Source organism: Pogona vitticeps, chromosome 6, assembly GCF_051106095.1.
Source record: "Pogona vitticeps strain Pit_001003342236 chromosome 6, PviZW2.1, whole genome shotgun sequence".
NCBI classification, from domain to species: Eukaryota; Metazoa; Chordata; class Lepidosauria; order Squamata; family Agamidae; genus Pogona; species Pogona vitticeps.
Window position 1 is genome coordinate 64908560 of NC_135788.1, and position 20817 is coordinate 64929376.

At 39.8% G+C, this 20817-nt stretch overlaps 1 protein-coding gene across 3 annotated transcripts in view; it reads right to left on the minus strand.

Moving 5' to 3' along the window:
• POU6F2 (POU class 6 homeobox 2) overlaps positions 1-20817 on the minus strand; it is a 414737-nt gene that overhangs the window by 78989 nt on the left and 314931 nt on the right. For all 3 annotated transcript variants that reach the window (XM_073003768.2, XM_078377478.1, XM_073003767.2), the window contains one exon: positions 16157-16500. In XM_073003768.2, the coding sequence (XP_072859869.1) occupies positions 16157-16500 (344 nt within the window). The remainder of the gene's footprint in view (positions 1-16156; positions 16501-20817) is intronic.

Consider the following 20817-nt stretch of genomic DNA (forward strand, 5'->3'; position numbering starts at 1 on the left):
TGGTCACGTTCTAGAATTTTCTTCCTTTTTTTCTTCGACATAGCTGTACTGAATCTTCATTACAAATAGGATTGAGTGTGTGTGAGTGAGATGGACGACTGACTCTCTTATGTGGGCTTTAACTGGATATGTTAAAGCAGCACTAAGATCATACTTCCCCCAGTTGTTTTCCATGTCTTTTTAACTATTAATACCTGCTGCTGGATGAAGTAGGTAAGATTCATGGAAGGGCAGAAGCTGGGCAAAGAGTAGAATGCATTATTCCTGGGCTGGGGGGGGCAGTGGACAGAAGGAAGGAAGGTGGTGGGAGCTTTGATTCACCACAGTCCCCAAATTGATGACATTGAATAGTACTCTGCTTGCTAAAGGAAGAATTTCTCAAGCATCCGGAGAAGATTTCTTGAGAAATGAAACTGAAATACTCTTTGGTACAAAGGGTAGCGGAGTCTGAAAACTCAGTGTCTCCTGGCTGGGGTTGCCATAGAGTTTCCAAAAGTAGGAGGACTGGAGTGAGAACAGAAACGTAAATTATTTCTGTCTGCACCAATGAAATGCAAAAGCAAGGACAGACATCAGAAAATATTGTTTCACATTGGCTGTTTACAACTGCTTATAAATTCCCAGAGCATTTGCTCTTAGGATATGTTCTAGCACTCCCGAGTCCTTTTGCGAACCCTCAATTACATTCTCTACATCTCATTAAATATTGTTGACTTAATATAGTTAGGAATGAGATTATAATTCAATAGGGAAATATTATATTAGGTTTAGGTCCCTTTAGGGTATATCAGGCAAGGGAATCAGACTTTGTTATACATAGATGGCTCTATTAAGTTAATAGATTTTGTGTGTGAATATGTGGTTTTCATTGGAGGAGTTTGTGCTCCGTGTTGCAGATCCAGCTACTGTTCTTCTGTTTAGCTACTCCCAACCCCCACTCCCAGTAAATCTCTCCAATGCATTATGGTTGGTAGGAGCTCCTCTTCAAGGACATAGACATCTGATGTGTGGGCAGAGCAGACTAAAGGGCCTCTGAAACCTTGAAGAGCTGTTGCCTATTACCATTGACAATACTGCACCAGATAGGCCAAAAGTCTGATTCAGCAAAAGACAACTGCCTGTGTTTTTATATTCCATTTACTTCAAAAGCTCATAGCAAAATACAGAAAAAAAATGTGTGGTTCCATCAAGATACAAAGCATTGGCTCCCTGTGGATAACAATTTGCTCATGTGATTCAGATTCCACAGAGAGCAGACTGAGACAGATGGCCCTTGATGACAGCGTGCACAGAACCTCTTGGCAAAATGGCCATCTGTGACAACAAAAGAACCTTGCTTGGCAATCCTGAACAGCTTGGTCATCTCCATCATCTCTGCCAAGAAGAAAGGAGTGATTTATTTATTTAAATTATTTCCTGCTTTTGAAATGTTCATCTTACTGAGAGATATTGCTGAAGGCAGGTAGCATAAAATATATTCAACAGAATGACACAGATGACCAAACTATACTCTGAGGTGGCAGTTTTACAAACAGGATGGTTTGATTGGTTTTTTTAAATATACTGTTTTGATTAAGTTCCAAGTCATTACTTGCATTAGTTTGTTGGGAGTTCTGTCTGATCTCATCCTCTGTGAATATTCTGTATCTTCCTTCTAAGTGCCAGAGAGGATATTACTACTTCCATGATTTCTAGGCTCATCATCACTACTTGACGTTTGGCGCGATATATGGACAGAGTTGGCATCTAACAGTGAAAGATACAAAGCATGTACATCAAATGCATATCTGGTCTCCATCCTGCTCATCCCAGATTAAAATCAAAGACATTTTTTCAGAACATATGTGAGTCTTGTAGGAACAACAGAGAATGCTCTGAGCATAATGTAGACAGAAAGAACTCCCCACTGCTTAAAATGGATGGAACCCCAGGAAAGACTAGATTTGGTCATATGAAGGACTGGTTTACTTGGAAGTGACTTGATAGACTACAGGCTGGAGTTGGCAGAACCAAAGTGAACCTAAGATAAAAGGGTTGTGCACTGACACAGTCCTTTGTAAGTGTGGAGAAGAATGGCCAGCTTCACGCCTATGTCAGTGTAGTCTATGCCCCTTAACATAGAAGATTTTATGCCAGCTGTCCCAAATGCTCTTGATGATGCCTGTTATTGGGTGAAAATTATCGAGGCACTTATTAATTGTACTTCTGCCACAAACTACAAAGAAAGATTATTTGGCAGGATGGCATACATTACTTGTAACACTATTTATGTTTATAGGCTTGTTTCCATCTACACTGCACTTGGAAAGTGTGATGTTGAAGGGGAAGTCAAACAAAGCTGTGCCATAGGAACAGGGTTTATAGGAAGTTTCTTTTCCAGCATCCTCAGTTATTTTATCAGCTAACTTTATATTCTCTGATTTCCTCCAGGGAGCTCAAGGTGGCATAAATGGCTCTCTTCCTTCCCCCCTGAACCTGTGTCTCCCAAATCCCAGTCCAACTCTGTAACCACCACACCATAATTATGGACGGTATATGTTGTATGTGGGGGAAGGAAGTCAGCAAACCCTACCTGCTTTCCATGCACTTTAAAGGAATTCTCCAGCAAGTATTTTCTGGCATTTAATTGAACAGCAGCCTCTTGGGTTTTAATAATGCCAATTGTTTTGCTAGAAGATTAATTTCTTTCACTTTAAATGTGACTAGGCCAATTCTCTCAGCGCTTCTAAAAATAATAACACCTGCAGAGAGTATATTTGGATGGTCCATGCAGGTAACAGCTTGGCAGAAAGGAACTTTCCTTAGGGAATAGAATGATTCTGTTACATATTCTCTCTCCATACTCCTTAAACATCACATTTTCCTTTTTTAAATGCAACTTCTGAAAAATCTTTCAGTAAGATGATCTTAACACAACTAGTAAAGATTTCTGTGATGGAAGAGGCTTGCTGAAAAAGATAAGGTGTTCTTTGTGAATCCTTTTCCTGTGGCAAGAATTTTTTGCTACCACTACAGAGTGGATATCTAGATCTGCTGAACTGAGTGGCATAAATCCTACTGACTTTCCATTGCTGAGGTAACTGTATCTCAAGTGTTCAGGTCAAGAAAAATGACACAACCGGGGATCAGATGCTAAACGTGTACTATTTGAAACCTTATTGCTTCAGAAAGCTCTGCCCCTGCCCCATGTCTAGAAACATTCATTTCCTTTCATTGAGGCTGTCTTTTGGAGGATGTTATGCCAGCAATAAGGAATTTCAAACTTGTCATATAAAGTTGGACCCAGTAAGCAGCAATACAGATGTATACACTTAGCACGTGGCATAGGTACAAAACCAGCAGCTCTCAGCTGTGTTTTCCCAAGGCGACTGAAGTGTGTGCTACAGAGATAAACTGAATGCTGAATAATCTGGATTTCATTCAGTGGCCCTTATTCATTACAACTAACATTCTTCTTTTGGAGTAGCCATAATTTTGTAAAAATAGAGCAGTCTAAACTGTTCAAGTAAGGATAAAATAATCTGCAGCCTTGGAACTCTCTCCCCACAAAAGCTTCATTCTACCCCCATGAAGTTCTCAGGGACCCCACCATGTATTCTCTCACTAGAAAGAGACATGTTAAGCAGGAAAGCCAGGATTCTCTTCATGCACCTCTGTGTCGATGAGCCAGAGGCACAGGTCAAGAGGCATATGCAGACAGAAATGAACTATTGGGAAGTGTAAGAGGAGCAGCTGAATTATCTAGTGCATTTGCCCACCGGAACTGGAGTGCTATATTAGCTATAGGGAGCAATCTAGTCTGAGTCATTTTGGAATGGCATGGAAGAGGGGGATTAATTAGAACGCTCCTTTAGTTCACATGGAAATCTCTCCTGCAACCCCTACAGTTGTGACCTAGTCAACCACATGTTGCCATTAGATCATTAATTTTTGGTCTGTTTAGTCACCATGTGCCCTGCCCCTTCTCACTCCCTGCCTCCTGCCTTCTCTTCTGCATTAGTGATCAGCCGGTTGGGAAACAGCTTTCTTCCATGTGCTTGTGGATGGGCATTCATGCTGGGTTTTTATGCACACAAAGGGTGTGCCATGTTTCAGTCTCACCTTTCTCCTTTTCTCTTTTTTTTAAATTATTTTTTGGTGAGAAGCATAGTATTTAAGTGATGCAGCATAATAGTGGATTTTTTAAAAAAAAAAATAACATCAAAACAAAAATGTCTTTTTTTGCATTTCAAAATAGGACGGGGGTGCCATCTAAAGTCACAGCCAGACCACCCCCACCTCTACACTAATATGCAGGAAGAACAACCCCAAACTGGAGCACTCTAGGCAATCACAGTCCAAATCGTTCCAAATAATCAGTAGGCTTCATTCCTAGACCCATGAGGGACAGGTTGGAATACTCTAATAAGAACACTGTGTAGTCAACATTTTCATAGTGATTCCAGCCTTACCAGCAGGAGGCTACAGAGTGGGATAAATTCCCATATAAACTCCCTCTGTGTTAAGTCAGATCAAGCAAAGATTGTTACAGTCAGTTTCAGCTACACTGAGCTTGGAAAGGCTACTTTCTAAATTACAACCCAGAATCCCCCAGCCAGCAAACTTGCTGGCATTCTGCACATTGTAAGTCAAATAAATAACTTCTCAAAGCTTGTGAGTGCATTTTGATGTACATAAAAATCAGCATTTTTTTGCCCAGTGGATCATACTAGATTTTGGACAGACCAGAGGAATGGCACAGCAAATTACCTTATACAGTGGTGCCTCACGTAACGGTGATAATTCCATTCCAGGAAAATCGCTGTTAAGCGAAAACGTTGTAAAATGAAAATAAAAAGCCCACTGAAACGCATTGAAAACCGTTCAATGTGTTCTAATGGGCTAAAAACTCACCATCCAGGGACGATCCTCCACACGGCAGCCATTTTTGGTGCCTGTATAGCGAGGAATCTGTCCCTAAACAAAGTGGGGAGCCATTTTAATCACCCGGTGGCCATTTTGAAAACCCGACAATTAGCTGTAAAGATCGTCGTAATGCAAAGAATCAGTTCCCGAAGCAGGGAACCGATCATCGCAAAGCAAAATTCCCCATTTGGACCATCGTTTTGTGATCGCAAAAGCGATCGCAAAAACATCATTGTGAAGCGGATTCGTTGTAATGCGGGATAATCATAAAGCGGGGCACGACTGTACTGAACAAGGCTATTAACCCCTCTAACTCAACATCGCCTGCATTGATGAAAAGTGCCTCTCTGGGGTCTCAGACAAATTCTTCCCACACCAACATCAAGACATCAAGAACTGGATCTTTGGATGTATTGTGTTTCTCTGAGCCACAATCTTCCTCCAAAGGGGGCTGTCTCAAAATAGATCTCAGTAAAGTAGCTTTATGTAAGTAAGCATAGATAGATTGCCTGCTTCAAAGGACAGCAAATAAGAATAGAAAGAAAGAGGATGACTATAGACCTCTTCTGTAATCTATTTTTCCCTACCATTCCATGAAACACAAAGCAATATAAAGTTGCTATTCCTAGGTCTGAAAGAGTCATATTTATAATAATTTCCCAAAAACTACAATAAATTTTGAGTTAGAAAAGTAGCATTTGTTGGTGTCATTGTTGTCAGGAATATCACCCTGTGAATGCAGTATTTGTTTCTTTTACTTTTGTGAAGTCACCGCTTCCTTGGGCATTTGTGCAGGTGCTCTTCCTGTGCTTTTCCATCTATCTTTCGCTGCTATAAAATATCTAGGTGCCAGATATATTATTTAAGATTAGCATGAAAATTTAATCTGAAGTAGAATTTACTTTTGCTGTCTAAGGCCTTGCTTTTGTTTGGTTTTTTTTTTTTATTTAGTTGTTGTCTTAATGTCCCCCATCTCTCCCCCCTGCCCACACAACACATTCTTCCCTTTTTTCTTTACCTGTCATGTTCCTTCTTTGGCTTTCCTTATCTTGCATTGGTTTCAACAACAAAAAGGTGCTTTATAACTGAGTTCTGAAAATGGTTGGAATAATTCTAAAGTGAAGACAGCCCTTGGGGAATCTTCTGCTTTTCTGTTGATCTTTGCAGGTGAGGAAAAGAGTGAAACTCTGTTGGCAGAGTTTCTTCAGGTTTGCGTTTCAAAGTATGGAGAAAACTGAATGGGATGCTTGCTTCGTACTCAGAGCTTGGGGTCGGGAACACCACTATTTTACCTCTGTTCCGCGGATTTAACAAATTTTAGTCTTTGTCCTTTGAAGCAGGCAACCTGTTCGTCCACTGCATAAACAATGTTTCTGAACAATTAAAACATATTGGCACTACGTGCTTACAGCTGCTTCTATTCCACCATCACTTTCCCTCATTCATGCAATTTTACAGGGGATCTAGATTATGTTGACCGTTCATAACCATTTTTTTGTTTTTCCATAACTCCTTTCATTTTCTTTTTTAACACAGAAAATACTCCACCTGAAAGTACCTTAAGTTTATACTAGATTCTCTTTCTCATGTTATGCTTGTTAAAATTTGTGAATTTACATATCTTAAAACAAGTTTGGGCCTTAGAATGTGTGTCTGTAAAGATACCCTTAGAAAAGTGTCTAAGAACCAAATAAGACAGTGGCCATTTTCGTGTTGTGGAGCTCAGGTGACTAAATCCAGAGGCTTGCTTTGAGTACCGTATTATCTTGACTTGGGTAGCTGAGAGGGAATGAGCTTTTTTGCTCTACCTATTGTAAAATAATGTAGAGTTGCTAGGTCAGCAGCCCCCTTTGCTTAAGATTTCAGGGCCAAGACATGAGACAAAGGGTAGGTCCTTATGAGGTGAATTTATCAGGAGGGAATTCACTTAATATCACAAATCAGTTTCTGTGAGCAGAATATTCTGGTTTCAGAATGCATCCTGCTCACATAATTTGGTCTATGGATTTTTATGTGTAGATTTTTTTACTTGTATTTTATGCTACTCACAGGACTCACAGGAACAGGCTATTCACACAAGCTATTAGGTGAGAACCAATAGTGAATTTCTTCCCAATGCAAACACTTCATCAATGCAAACACTTTAAACAGATTGTTGTACTCTGTTGTTTTCAAATGTGTTTTTAGCATTGATTTTATTTACCTTTTAAAATATACTTGTTTAATTCCCTTTTACTATTTGTATACTTAGTGTTTCTAGCTTTTTAATACTGCCTTCTAATTTTTGTAAGTCGCCTTGGGTCCTTTTAAGGAGAAGGGCAGGGTGAAGATATTTTAAATACCAGCCAACCAATTCAGGTACAGTGGTGCCTCACTAGACGATTGCCTTGTGGGATGAAAAACCTGCAAGACATTTGGTTTTTGTGATCACTATGGTGCCTCGCAAGATGTTTTTTTCTATGACCGTGCTTCGCAATACTTTTTTTTAAGACCAATGCATAGGGAACCTCGCAAGACGATTTTTTCACAAGACGTCGATTTTCATGGAACAAATTAAAATCATCTTGCGAGGCACCATTGTACAGTACTTCAGTTCTTCAGAGGAGATATTTTCCACAGGACCTCAGCTGTGGAAGAAAAGATTAAACTCCACTATTTCTTAGCCAAAATCCTCTGAATTACCATCCCATGCCCAAACAGCTTCTACAATTTGTATGTTTAAAATTTTTTAATGCTAAATACAAAGGTTTCTGCATTTATTACTGTGCTTAGTGTGATCTCAAAAAGCCATGAAAATGTAATGCATCAATCAGCTCTAAATTCAAGGTCTGTTTAATGTATTTGATTTGCAACTGAATACATCAAATCTAAAATTATATAATGGATTGAGAAGAAACCCAGTCATTGGTCACACTGAAAAGAACAAGAGCAAATCTCTTTAGAGTCTAAGCTTACTGGCCTAATCCACTACCATCCTTTGAACACCACATAGTATTGGTCTTATAGTCCACTTTTATGCAACTCCACCTTAAAGCTAAGCTTACTAGCATCTATTTTTAAGGCATTCTACTATTATCCCATTTTCTTCCTTTTCTTATCTCTTATCCCAAAAGGTAGAAAAGAAGATATTTTCTTTCTAAGTTCATTGGTTTATCATTTTTAAGTGTTTCATGGTTTCCTCAACAAGTACTTGTCCCTCCTAAATTGATTAATTTATCTCACACGTAAAAAGATGGCAGTTATAATAGAATTGTGCTGTGTAATTAAAGACAGTGTTTGTATAATGGAAGACCACATGATTTAGTGAATGTGGACATATTATTGAACAAAAAATATCTCCAGTCATTTTGGATGAAACTGTTTTCTTTATAAGATACAGTGGTGCCTTGCAGAGCGATTGCTCCGTTGAGCGACAAAATCGCTTAGCGATGGAGTTTTTGCGATTGCAAAAGCAATTGCTTTGCAATGGTCCCTATGGGTTTTTTTCGCTTTGCGATGATTGCGGGGAAGCGATCATGGCAAAGCAACCCTTTTTTAACAGCTGATCGGCGGTTTCAAAATGGCTGCCGGGAAAACAAAATGGCTGTTCTTCCTCGCTTAAGAGGCAGTGAAAATGGCGGCGCTATGGAGGATTTTTGCATAAAGTTGAGTTTTTAAGCCCATAGGAACGCATTAATCACGTTTTAATGTGTTTCTATGGGCTTTTTAATTTCGCTTAGCGATGTTTTCGCTTAGCAACGTTTTTTCCGGAACGGATTAATGTCGCTAAGCAAGGCATCTCTGTATCTCTAAAGATCAGCTGATTAATGTGTTTGAACATTTAAATGGGTGTTAATTGATCACAAAGCTTTTAATATATAGACTGCCATCAGAAGGGACATTTTCAAGCCTGCATCATCCAAGCCTGCTTATCCTCTGATGAAAAGTGTTATGATGACCATTTGTAGTGTAAGCTGCTCAGGGAACCATTATTGGAGACCAGGGTAGTAAGTTATATAACTAACTAAATTCATGGCAAAGAGCAGATAACAGATAAGTCATCATGAACTGAATATATTTCTCACATAGACATGCAGGGATTCACCTAATAAATCCCACAAGCCTGAATGGATTAAAAAGTGCATATTTGGAACATGATCTTTAAGGTAACAGGACATGAACTCTCTCTCTCTCTACTATAAATTTGCCAGGCTTTTTTTTTAAAATCATCTTCATGTTGTTTAAGCTAATTTGATATTAATTTTATTTATGCTACCTAGACTTTTAATATAAAAATGTCACTTAAATCTATTGCCTAAAACCAATGCTTGTCTAAATAAATAGGAAATTTAGCACAAGGTCTGGCCAATTGCTCTAAATCCCATTCTTCCAATGTAAAAGAAAACCACACTTGAAGAACTTCTCAGCACAGCTTGCACAATAATAATGGATTACAGCAGTAACACTGCCAAACCAGTCCAAAAAAGAGGACTAGTCTCCGAACTCAGGTGGCTCTGGTAATTCCAAAATGGCTCTAGCATAAAATAATCCCAACAATTTGGCAATGTAGCACCCTCTGCTGAACTGGGGATAGACTAGTAATAAAATCATAGCGTGACATACTATAGAAAAGCCTGACAAGAATCAATTATTTAGCTCTGTTTGCAACCTAACCCCATCATTAATTGCAAATCAACCAAAGAGACTAAAATATCTCACCCAGATATATGTAACAAAGCCACTTTCATTTAATTTTCTGTCTAATGACATGACAGCACTTGCACATTTGTAGTTATAATTGTTGTTATCCTTCAGAGCTATTTGAAACAAATGCAATCATCCTTCTGTCTTACTGGCTCTTCTTTGACAATCTTTCTAAGTTCAACTGTTCTAAACCAATATATCTTGAACAGCCCCTCAATTATAAAAGAAGATAAAATCCGCATGAAAAATCAAGAATTAGGAAATGAAATTTAACCTGTCAAATTTTAAGTTAGTTGACTTTTATTCCCTTAATAGTCTTCAAACCAAAGCTGCTTCATTCTAGTTTATAAAGACTCTTCACCTTGGAGGCTATTATTTCTTTGAATTTAATTCCAAGGCAATATTTATGCTTAACCAACACATAGATACTTCCCCCACGCACACAGAGGGAAGGAGGGAGAGAATGAGAGAGAACTACAAAAGACAATAGACTCAAGAAACTTTAAAAATAATAGCTATGTAATGTGCTGTGAGGCCTCTGCTTTAGACACTAAATTAACTTATTCTAAAGTGCGGATTCATGCTAGGTCAAAACAGGTCAGTGAGGAATGCCAGTCATTGTGAGAGGTGACAGAAGTACAGTATATGAAGAAGGTCTGTAAATCCTCGCCTACACTTCCTCACACAGAAACCTTTAACATTCCCAATGGAAGAATCTCATCAAGTGGAGACAACTCCCGAAAAGCAAGAATAAAGAATTTATGATTTTCCCACCTCTCATATTGAAAGAGAGCACTGTGAATGATGGTGGCTGAAGGGGACAGATGGTGCACAAGATAGACCTTCCATAAAATAGGGGCTGGCACAGGTTCATGAAGAATTAACAAAAACAGACCAAATCCTATACAAAAATTTGTGCCACATGTAAAGGCTAAATTTTGCTCCTTTTTGTGCATGTACACGCACACACACGCACACACACACACAATGTTTAAAAAGAAAAGTAACTGTACAGCAAGAAAATTGACAAGTAGTTAACAAGCAGTTTAGTCCTTTTCTCCTACAGTATGCACGGTTATGCTGGAGCAGCAGTGAAGCAATAAAATGTGTCAGGCAACTATTTTTCCATCAATAATCTGCATATTAAAGCATCCCCAAGCTATTGCTAACACAATAGGCTGCCCACTTAGCTTAAGCAGCCATTGGCACTATGTACTACTGTTGCATCCTTAAAAGAACCTTGCACAAGATTTTGAAATTAAAGCTTTGTGTGCTAAGTGCTAAATGGCAAAGGATTTCCCAAATGGTAAATTTTCAGTTTGCAAACTGCCATTTTTTTTCAGGCTTGCGAAACATTCAAACCTATTCCTATGATGAAAGAATTTCAGCACTTGCAGAAACATGAAGCACTGGTGTCTAACCAATGATCAAATGAGTGTAAGATGGCTCTGAGGGAATATGAAAAACCACTGCCATTGACAACATTTCTGGAGCATGACTCCCAGAATACTCTAGCCAGCACTGTGGAAGTTGTGTCAGAAAAAGTAACTTTTTCAAGTTCTGACAGAACCACCCCCACACCACCATCACTACAAAATAATACTTGATGGGTCAGAGACATGTCCAATAAGAAACTCACAAATTCTTAACATAGTATAAGAAATAATAATACAACTAGCCCTAAAGCAGCATCAGTTTCGGTGTCCTAATTTATACTAAACCTTGGAACAGCGATATTAGTTCTGCTAACTAATCGGAAAGCTCATCCTCTAAATACAAAAAGCCAGCAAAGCAAGAGAATATTTCTGGACACTATCTGTACTACAACGTTGTAACAGTGGTTTCCCCACACAGGAATCTCAAAACTATAGTTTGTGTGCCAGAAGAAGAATATATATGACAAATGATACCCCTTCTCACTAATCCTAAACAGGCCATTTTAACCCTGCACACACTTACTTACCAAACCCCACTCGAAGCAATAGGTAGGTTGTCTGTCACACAGCTAGTAAATTTTAGGTTTCTGAATTTCTCCAAAGATGTTAAAGAATGCACTGACTGAGAATAGCCTCTCCCACTTTTACAGCTTTATTTGCTTGAGAACATATTTGCTGAAGAATGTATTTGTCCAGCTTTCTTAAATGTATGCTTATGCTCCATTTTATTGTGTATTGTTGCTAATGTTGTCCTCAGGTACTAAGAGAGAGAGAGAGAGAGAGAGAGAGAGAGACTCTTCCATGAAAAGTGGTCTAGAAATTGCCATTGTCTGGTTTTAGTTTTCTCCTATCACTTATGTAAAAGCTGCTGGTTCTTTGCAGCATGTATACAAAAGATTGATTTAAATTAGCTGACAGCAATCAGCATGTACACGCAGCCCCTGCAGTGTTCATTTTATTTTCCCCACAGTGAATAGATCATTGCCTTCCTGAAGAGGGAAATTGACTCTCCCCTGCTACCAAGTGGGTGCCTTCATACCAGCTGTTCTTCACACAAACTGCTGTTCTTACTCCTATGTTTACAGTCTGCACTCTCTAGTTTTGAATACTACCATCCTTTTTAAATTTTGGTTTTGCTTTCCTTTCTGTGTGTGATCTTTATTCCCCCTTGACCAGATATGGTCACATATGAGAATACAGTTGGAGCAAACAAGAAATAAAACTGCTTGCAATTAGTCTGAGTCTCGGTGTTCAGAATTAGCATGAATGAACTGATAATGGCAGTTTGTAAGGAAACAGTAGGCTCTTCCTTATCAGTCAAGGGGATGGGAAAATGTTGAAAAGGCTTTTCTGCAGTCTAGAACAAGTCCCTGTCTAGCTGTGATGCCGAGTTCTCTTGAGTCTCTCTCTTTTTCATAGGGTCAAATCAGATGCTATACTTGGCTTATCATTAGTAGGCGAAAGCAGTGTGTGAGGGAAGCAATGCTCTCAAAGTTTTGTCACTGAGCAAAAAAGAATGTAAATGAAGTCATGTTTACTTCTGATGACCAATCCCAATTCAAATGTGTAACTGAATGTGTAAGTTGGGGACATGAGAAAACCTAATGGAATGAGAACTAAACATCTTTCAACATTTAAGAAATTGCTGCTTCAAGCAATATGTTGTCTATAGCAGTGGTTCTTAACCTTTTTGAAAGAAACGCCCCCTTGAGCCACTGAGGAAGTTATCATCGCCCCCCTCCCCACAGTAATGATATCTTATTTATTTATTTATTTATTTATTTATTTATTTATTTATTTATTTATTTATTTATTTATTTATTTATTTATTTATTTATTCATTCATTCATTCATTCATTCATTCATTCATTCATTCATTCATTCATTCATTTATTTATTTATTTATTTATTTATTTATTTATTTATTTATTTATTTAAGACACTTAAATCCAATGACCCCTGAAAACAAAATTAAATTCCAAGAAAACGAAATGCCCCCCAAAAAGTAACATTTAATGATTTAGTTGCAAGTGAATTTTAAGACGCAAAAAGAAATATAAAAAAGGGCATAAAAACAAATGCAGGAACTAAAAATTTCAAGACAAAAAGTCTGAAACTAAATTAAAATCGGAGGAAAATATATATTCATGCACACTGTAAAAAGGCTGCAGCCATCTTCACAGGTTTGGCTTGCTTCAGCGCCCCCCTACCGCCCCCTTTTGCTCCAGCGCCCCCACGCCGCCCCTTTTCCTTCTACCGCCCCCCTGAAAAATGAAATCGCCCCCTGGGGGGCATTATCGCCCACGTTAAGAACCACTGGTCTATAGTATCTAGTTTGACATTCAGTGCTACTGTCCTTACTCAGCAGTAAAAACAACCACCCTGTCAGAAACAGGACTCTGTTTCTTCATAGAATTCTAAAACTTTTTTTTTTAAAAAAACAGCTGTTCATCTTATTGCATGAATTAAATGTTTTATCTCCTGTTATAATATTTCTGTTCTAACCAATATTTTGTCAATGACCAATGCAGTTAATAATACAATTGTCACCTTCTGTACTTTCTACAATGTCAGCATCTTTCCTTTGGGAAACTACACTACACACACACCTGCATCTACAAGATCATACTCCTTCCTTGTATATGAGGAAGTGGACTGTAGTTCATAAGAACTCATGATCAATACAGTTGTTCCCAACATTGGGTCCCCAGATGTTCTTAGATTACAACTTCCAGAAATCCTGACCAGCACAGCTAGTGGTGAAGGCTTCTGATAATTTTAGTTCAAGAACATCTGCAGACCCAAGGTTGGTGTGAAGGAGGTCCAGGAGAGAGTGTGCCTTCTCAAGAGGAAGAAGGAAAGGAGGGTGGGGGAAAACCCGAGAGTGCTAAAGAGCCAGTGGACCTAAGGGCGAACTGAACTTCAGAAGAGGGGAAAATGGAGCGAGGCGGGAAATTTGAAGTAAGCCGGGTAGAGGAGCGTGGAAGCAAGAAAGGGGAGGAGCAGGAGCTGTCAGTCTGGGAAGAGGGTATAAGTAGTCAAGGAGAATGGCGGTTCGAGGTAGAGTTAGAATTGTGGAAACGGAAGAGAGAGCTGGAGAGGTTAAGAGTGTATGAGCGAATGAAAACGCAGAAACTGTTGCGAGATTTCCCAAATCTAAGACGGGCTGCTAGTGGACCCCACTCCAAAGGAAGGAGGAGAGGTGAAGTAGGAGACATTGGAATGGTCAGTTATAGTCTTTCCTAAGAAAAAACAGAGTTTTAAAGTACCACATTAGTCTTTGCTGCTCTTGCAAGGTAGTAATGAAAATATAGTAGGGCTAGGGAGAAAGCTCCATGATCACTGCAGATGGAGACAGCAGCCACAAAATTAAAACAGAAACCACACATCATAACCTGTACTTACAAATCTGTTGTTCTAAGAGTAGCCTATTTTATCAAGGTGATAATTTGCTGAGCTGATGGAGTTTGAATCAATCAGCATGTAACTGTTTCCATTCCCCGTAAGGAGATGAGTGGCTATTGTTTCCTTACTACCTTGCCAGTTTTTACATAGGGACACTCTGGTGTACAAACTCTTTGGATCACAAAGGCCATGATAGTCTCTCTGCTGTGGGTGGGAGGACTGATTATGACCACACCCAGCTGGACTCAGAAGCTTCCCTGGCTTGTATGGGTGTCTTCCTTTTACCATATTGCATCATACTGAATCCTTGTCAACCATCTGCACAATAAACCTGCTAAGGCAGCAGTGGCTTTCTGTATTCACCAGGACTCAAAAAGAAAAAGAAAAAAAAGGGGGGGGGGGAAGGAAGTTCAGTGTGGTTCTGGCTGATGCAAAACCATGGATCAGCATAAACTATAAAACAATATGTAAAATATAATAAGCAGCAGGGAAAGCTTCTCTCCTCATGGTGCACCTGCTGTTTCTATGCTACTAAAGTCTATTTAGCTTGATATACCATTTGGAGTAGCACACACAGTTCTTGTGCTTAGTAGAAAAGAGCTACACTAGAATGCCAGAACAGTGACAAGTTAAATGGCAGTATGGTAGTACTGAAAGAACTGGAATGCTTGTAAACTTTGTGCAACTGCTTACAAGCATGCCAATTGTGACACGGCTAATTGTGGCTAATTTACAAGCTGCATCTTAATACCCTGTTTCCCTGAAAATATGACCTAACCTGAAAATAAACCCTAGTATGATTTTTCAGGATGCTCGTAATATAAGCCCTACTCCAAAAATAAGCCCCAGTTAAGTGAAACCCCACCTTCCACTATCGTGCAGCAACCAGAAGAAGATGACATGACTGTATTTTAATAAATGTAGATTGTTGTACATAAAAAAAAATCCCCTGAAAATAAGACCTAATGCATTTTTGGAGCAAAAATTAATATAAGACCCTGTCTTATTTTCGGGGAAACACGGTAGCATGCCTGGTCATGTGCACAATTACACAACTGAGATGTGTTCTGACAATACATCGATCAGTTGCAATTAGCTGTGGCAAGTAGCAAAAATGTACACAACTGCCAACAGGATTCTGACCATTGTTTTTAAAGGCACCACTGTTGGCTCAAGGTCTCCTACTGCCTGAAGTGGGAGAAGAAGCACCATCACTGTCTCAACCTTCTGCCACCCCCTCCCTGCCACTCTCTGGTGCCCATGGTCACATTGAAACCATTACTTGATGTATTCCTAAAGACGGGATCCTCAGGGTCAAGGCACTGTGAGAAGTTGTTTCTCACAACAAACACTTGGCTGAGAAAAACTCCAGCTAAAGGCAAATTAAAACACCTCCCTGGCTCTGCCTCTATTGCTGCCCATTTTCTTCTTCACCCTCCCTTTCCTAGCAAGTGTTCCTGTGTGTGGCAGCAGAGCACATGGGAGGGGTGAGGAGAGGAACCATGTAGCAGTGAGCTGGTGGTAGAAGTTCTGCCAGTGCTTTGAACACCCTGTCCCTTAGGGTAACCACTTTGCTCAAGCTAATGACCTGGAAGGTACTGGAGCAACATGAAATTTGAAAGAGAAGCAACAGTGATACTGAACGAAAAGAAGTATCGAAAAAGAAGAAGGTGATAATTGGCAGAAAAGAGAGGAAGAAGCCATAGTCAGAGGACCAGGAGGCCTACCTGGAGTGGATTCGGTGATGTGAGGGGTGAAGGAAGGCCATGTCCTGGTGATTGGTTGGGCTTTGGTGGGGAGCTTGAAGACTGATGAGATGGTGGTGGTTGGCTCTGGTTCTGAGATGGTGGCGGTGGCGGCTGCGGTGGGGACTGCTGCTGTGGCTGCTGCTGCTGCTGTGAAGGCTGTTGTGGCTGCGGCTGGGGTGGAGCTTGATGCTGGGGTTGGCTGGCTTGCCCTTGTGGTTGCTGGCTAGTTTGGCCCTGTTGTTGCTGTTGCTGTTGTTGTTGCTGCTGCTGAAGCTGTTGAAGATGCTGAAGCTGCTGAAGTTGGGAATTCAGGGATGAGGTAGCTACAAAGAAATAAGAACAATTTAGAATTACAAAGGATTAGAACTGCATCTTTGATCTTGGCTGACAGCTGCAAAGAAAGGAGCAAAAACCTGGGCACCTGGGCATTCCCCGCTGCATAGGCAGTCACACAACATGTGTGTGACACAGTCCCCACCAGGACAGAAAGTTTACAGTGACAATAGATCTCAGAGCCATCTCTCTTCTCCCAGCTGGCTTTCATAAATAAGCAAAAGGACTGGTATGTAAACTGGGATGAACTCTTAGTCAAGGGCACTGAAGGAAAACGGAGTGTGGATGTAATGGAAGTTAAAAAAAAGTAGATGCAGATGGAACACAATAGATTTCAAGGTAGCCATCACAGCTAAAGGTTTTCCAAGTCAAAGAAGACTTAGCATTCATGCTTCGCAATTCATTAGAGGGGCACTCATATGTTGCCACATCCACCCACCCAGGAATCAAACATGCAAGAGATCAAAGAATCCAGGAATTCAGGAAGTCATGGATGCTTTGTGGAAGGCAAGAGTGACTTAGTATGAGCTGTCTCTTTTTCTTTCTAAAAAAATGAATTCTATGCACTGAGTTGTAGGATGAAGAATTTTCTAGCAGTCAGTGTAGTCTACTAGGTAAGGAAATAAAGCTGGGGTATAGATGTGGGTTTGAATCCCAGTGTTCTTTTGACTTCACACAGATACCTCCGGGCAAATCAGTTCTAGTTTTCCATGTGTAAAATGGGAATACCAGCACTTAGCAGCTTGCATCACAAAGATCTGGAGATGAGGCAAATGTAATGCACTTTGTAAAAGGCTTAGAAGAAGTACATAAATAATGACAAGCAAAGAAGGGAGTTCCTGGAGTCTCATTGCACAGATGTATAAGAAGAAAAAAGTCTCAATTTGTTACACTTGTTTTACAGCTATAGAGTTCTATGTGCTTCTAAAGGTTATTAAAAGGAACAAAGTAAGATTCAGTGCTAAAGCGTAAAACAGCCTGGAGGTCCTAAATGATTATACATGAGAACATATGAATGAAGCAGAAAAAATTAAGATACATGTTGGAATAAAACAGATTAAAAAGAGCTTTATCTAAGAATTAGAACCCAGGAGATTTTCCAGACAAGCATTATATTAACACTAGACACAATCTAGTTAAATACAAGAACTTTGAAGTTCTACTATTTTCAGAGGGAGAAAGATATGCACATATTTAATTGTCCATGTACACTACAGATGTGCTTAACTCAAGTTACTCCGATGGATTGATTACTCTTTCGAAGCACAACTCGCAGAATTTCTCAGTCAGTGTGGGCACTGGCCCTGCAGGCAGGGGGATTTTGTGAGATACAGTCTCTTTCACATTGCCATTTATCTGGAATATGTACAGAAGCAGTGCTGCCCGCAGCAAAGAAGTTCCAAACACAGAACTCCAAATCCTCACTCAAAATAGGATCAAACGGATTAATTTTTAGCTACAACATGGCCCAATTCCTGTTGCCAAGTGTAGTAAATCAGACTAGACTAGGCCCATTGAATCAATAGGGACTTGGTGAGTCAATTCCTCCATTAATTCAAATAGGCCTATTCTAACTACAAGTTACTTTTTGATAGTAAGTTAGAGTTAGAGTAGGCCCATTTGAATCAATGGAATTTACAGAGAAATTAACTCATCAAATCCCCACTAATTCAGTGGACCTACTCAAGCAACAGGATTTTAGCATATTTATAAACAAACCCAAAGCCAAAACACCATGGCCTGACTGCACAATGAAGCACAACTTCTTTGTCTAATTCCAAGATGGATCTCTGTGGCCACAGGGGGACAATAATCATCTGTTTGTGCAGGGGAGACAGCATAGTAATCTTGCATCAGCACAACCATACACTGCCTATAGACAATATATAATGTATACATGCAAAATGTTCTCTAAATATTGAAAGGAAAATGCATTCTGAGTCTTGAAAACATTTGTTTTTTTAAAAATAGCACATTCTGTGAGTTACTTTTTACAAGACTACCTTAGCAAAGGTTTCTGGCTGGCCATTGTGATCATCCCATGTTTCACATGTTCCAGAAATAAAAATCAGTCTAATGGAAAGGCCAGTCAAGCAGTGCTGTTCTTAACCAAATATGTACGGTGTATTATACATTGGCTGATATCTAGTAGTAAGTTGCAACTAGAGTAGGCCCAGCAAATCAGAGGGGATTTGGTGATTCAACATCTATGCAAGTTTCATTGATTCAGTGGGCTACTCTAGTTGTGACTGGATTTCAGCAAATATAAACTGTTGTAGGATGTGGTTATATAATATATTAAACAAATATTTTCTCTTTGCTACACTATCCAAATCTGTAGCACAGCTTCTTTATGGTGTCCCCATTTGGATGCCTGCATTTCACAGCTCTATGGAAAGGGTCCAATCAATGTTTTTTTAGAGTGGTCCGTTTGGACCAGATAGGCGGGGTATAAATCAAATAAATAAATAAATAAATAAATAAATAAATAAATAAATAAATAAATAAATAAATAAATAAATAAATAAAATCTTTCACCTGTCTCTTGGTTTTTCTTATCTGACCCTATGCCTTGAAGCTGGCCAGCATAGGCTTGAGGCCCTGGCTTGGCTCAGATTTTTCGGAGGTCAGAATCTGTTTTTTCCTCAGCCCAGGACATCCTGTTTCAAGCACTGTTCTCTGACAATATATTTCCAAAGGGTCTGGCCCTATTCAAGTCTCGAGTTGTCACCAGATCTTTAGGGCTCAATACCCCCATCTCAGCTATTCCAGATAATAAAAAATAGAGTCTTGAATATTGAGGGGCAAACCCTGTATGTTGTTATTGTTTAGTTGTTAACACGTCTCCAACTCTTTGTGACCCCGTGGACCAAAGCATGCCAGGCCCTCCTGTCTTCCACTGCCTCCCAGAGTTTGCTCAAATTCATGTTAGTAGCTTCGATGACACGTCCAACCATGAGATGGCCAAAGTATTGGAGCCTCAGCTTCAGGATCTGTCCTTCCAGTGAGCACTCAAGCTTGATTTCCTTCAGAATGGATAGGTTTGTTTTCTTTGCAGTCCAGGGAACTCTCAAGAGTCTCCTCCAGCACCACAATTCAAAAGCATCAATTCTTCGGCGGTCAGCCTTCCTTATGGTTCAGCTCTCACTTCCATACATCACTACTAGAAAAACTATAGCTTTGACTGTGTGGACCTTTGTCGGCAAAATTAGGTCTCTGCTTTTTAAGATGCTGTCTAGGTTTGTCAACGCTTTCCTCCCAAGAAGCAGACGCCTTTTAATTTCATGGTTGCTGTCACCATCTGCAGTGATCATGGAGCCCAGGAAAGTAAAATGTCACTGCCTCCATATCTCCCCCTTCTATGGGGACCAGTGGCCATGATCTTAGTCTTTTTGATGTTGAGCTTCAGACCATTTTTTGATCTCTCCTCTTTCACTCTCATTAAGAGGTTCTTTAATTCCTCCTCACTTTCTGGCATCAGAGTAGTATCATCTGCATATCTGAACTTGTTGATATTTCTTCTTGCAATCTTACTTCTGCCTTGGAATTCCTCCAGTCCAGCCTTTCGCATGATGTATTCTGGATATAAGTTAAATAAGTAGGGAGAAAATATACAGCCTTGTTGTACTCCTTTCCCGATTTTGAACCAATAAGTTGTTCCATTTCCAGTTCTAACTGTTGCTTCCTGTCCCAAATATAGATTTCTCAGGAGATAGATAAGGTGGTCAGGCACTCCCATTTCTTTAAGAAATTGCCATACAGTGGTGCCTCACATTACAACGTTAATTCGTTCCAGTGAAATCGCTGTAGAATGAAAATGTTGTAATGTGAAAATAAAAAGCCCATTGAAACGCATTGAAACCCCTTCAATGTGTTCCAAAGGGCTGGAAACTCACCAACCAGAGAAGATCCTCCATAGGGCAGCCATTTTCAGTGGCTGTCTTGGGAGGAATCCGTCCCAGAAAACAGCAGGGAGCCATTTTATTTACCCGGTGACCATTTTGAAACCACCAATCAGCTGTAGGAAATTCGTCGTTTTGCGAAGAATCGGCTCCCGAAGCAGGGAACCGATCATCGCAAAGCGAAACAAGCCCATTTAGATCATCGTTTTGCGATCACAAAAGCGATCGCAAAAACATCATCGTAATGTGGTTTCGTCATAATGCGGGGCAATCGTAAAGTGGGGCACGAATGTAGTTTGTTGTGGTCCACACAGTCAAAGGCTTTTGCGTAGTCAATGAAGCAGAAGTAGATATTTTTCTGGAATTCTCTGGCTTTCTTCATAATCCAGCGCATATTAGCAATTT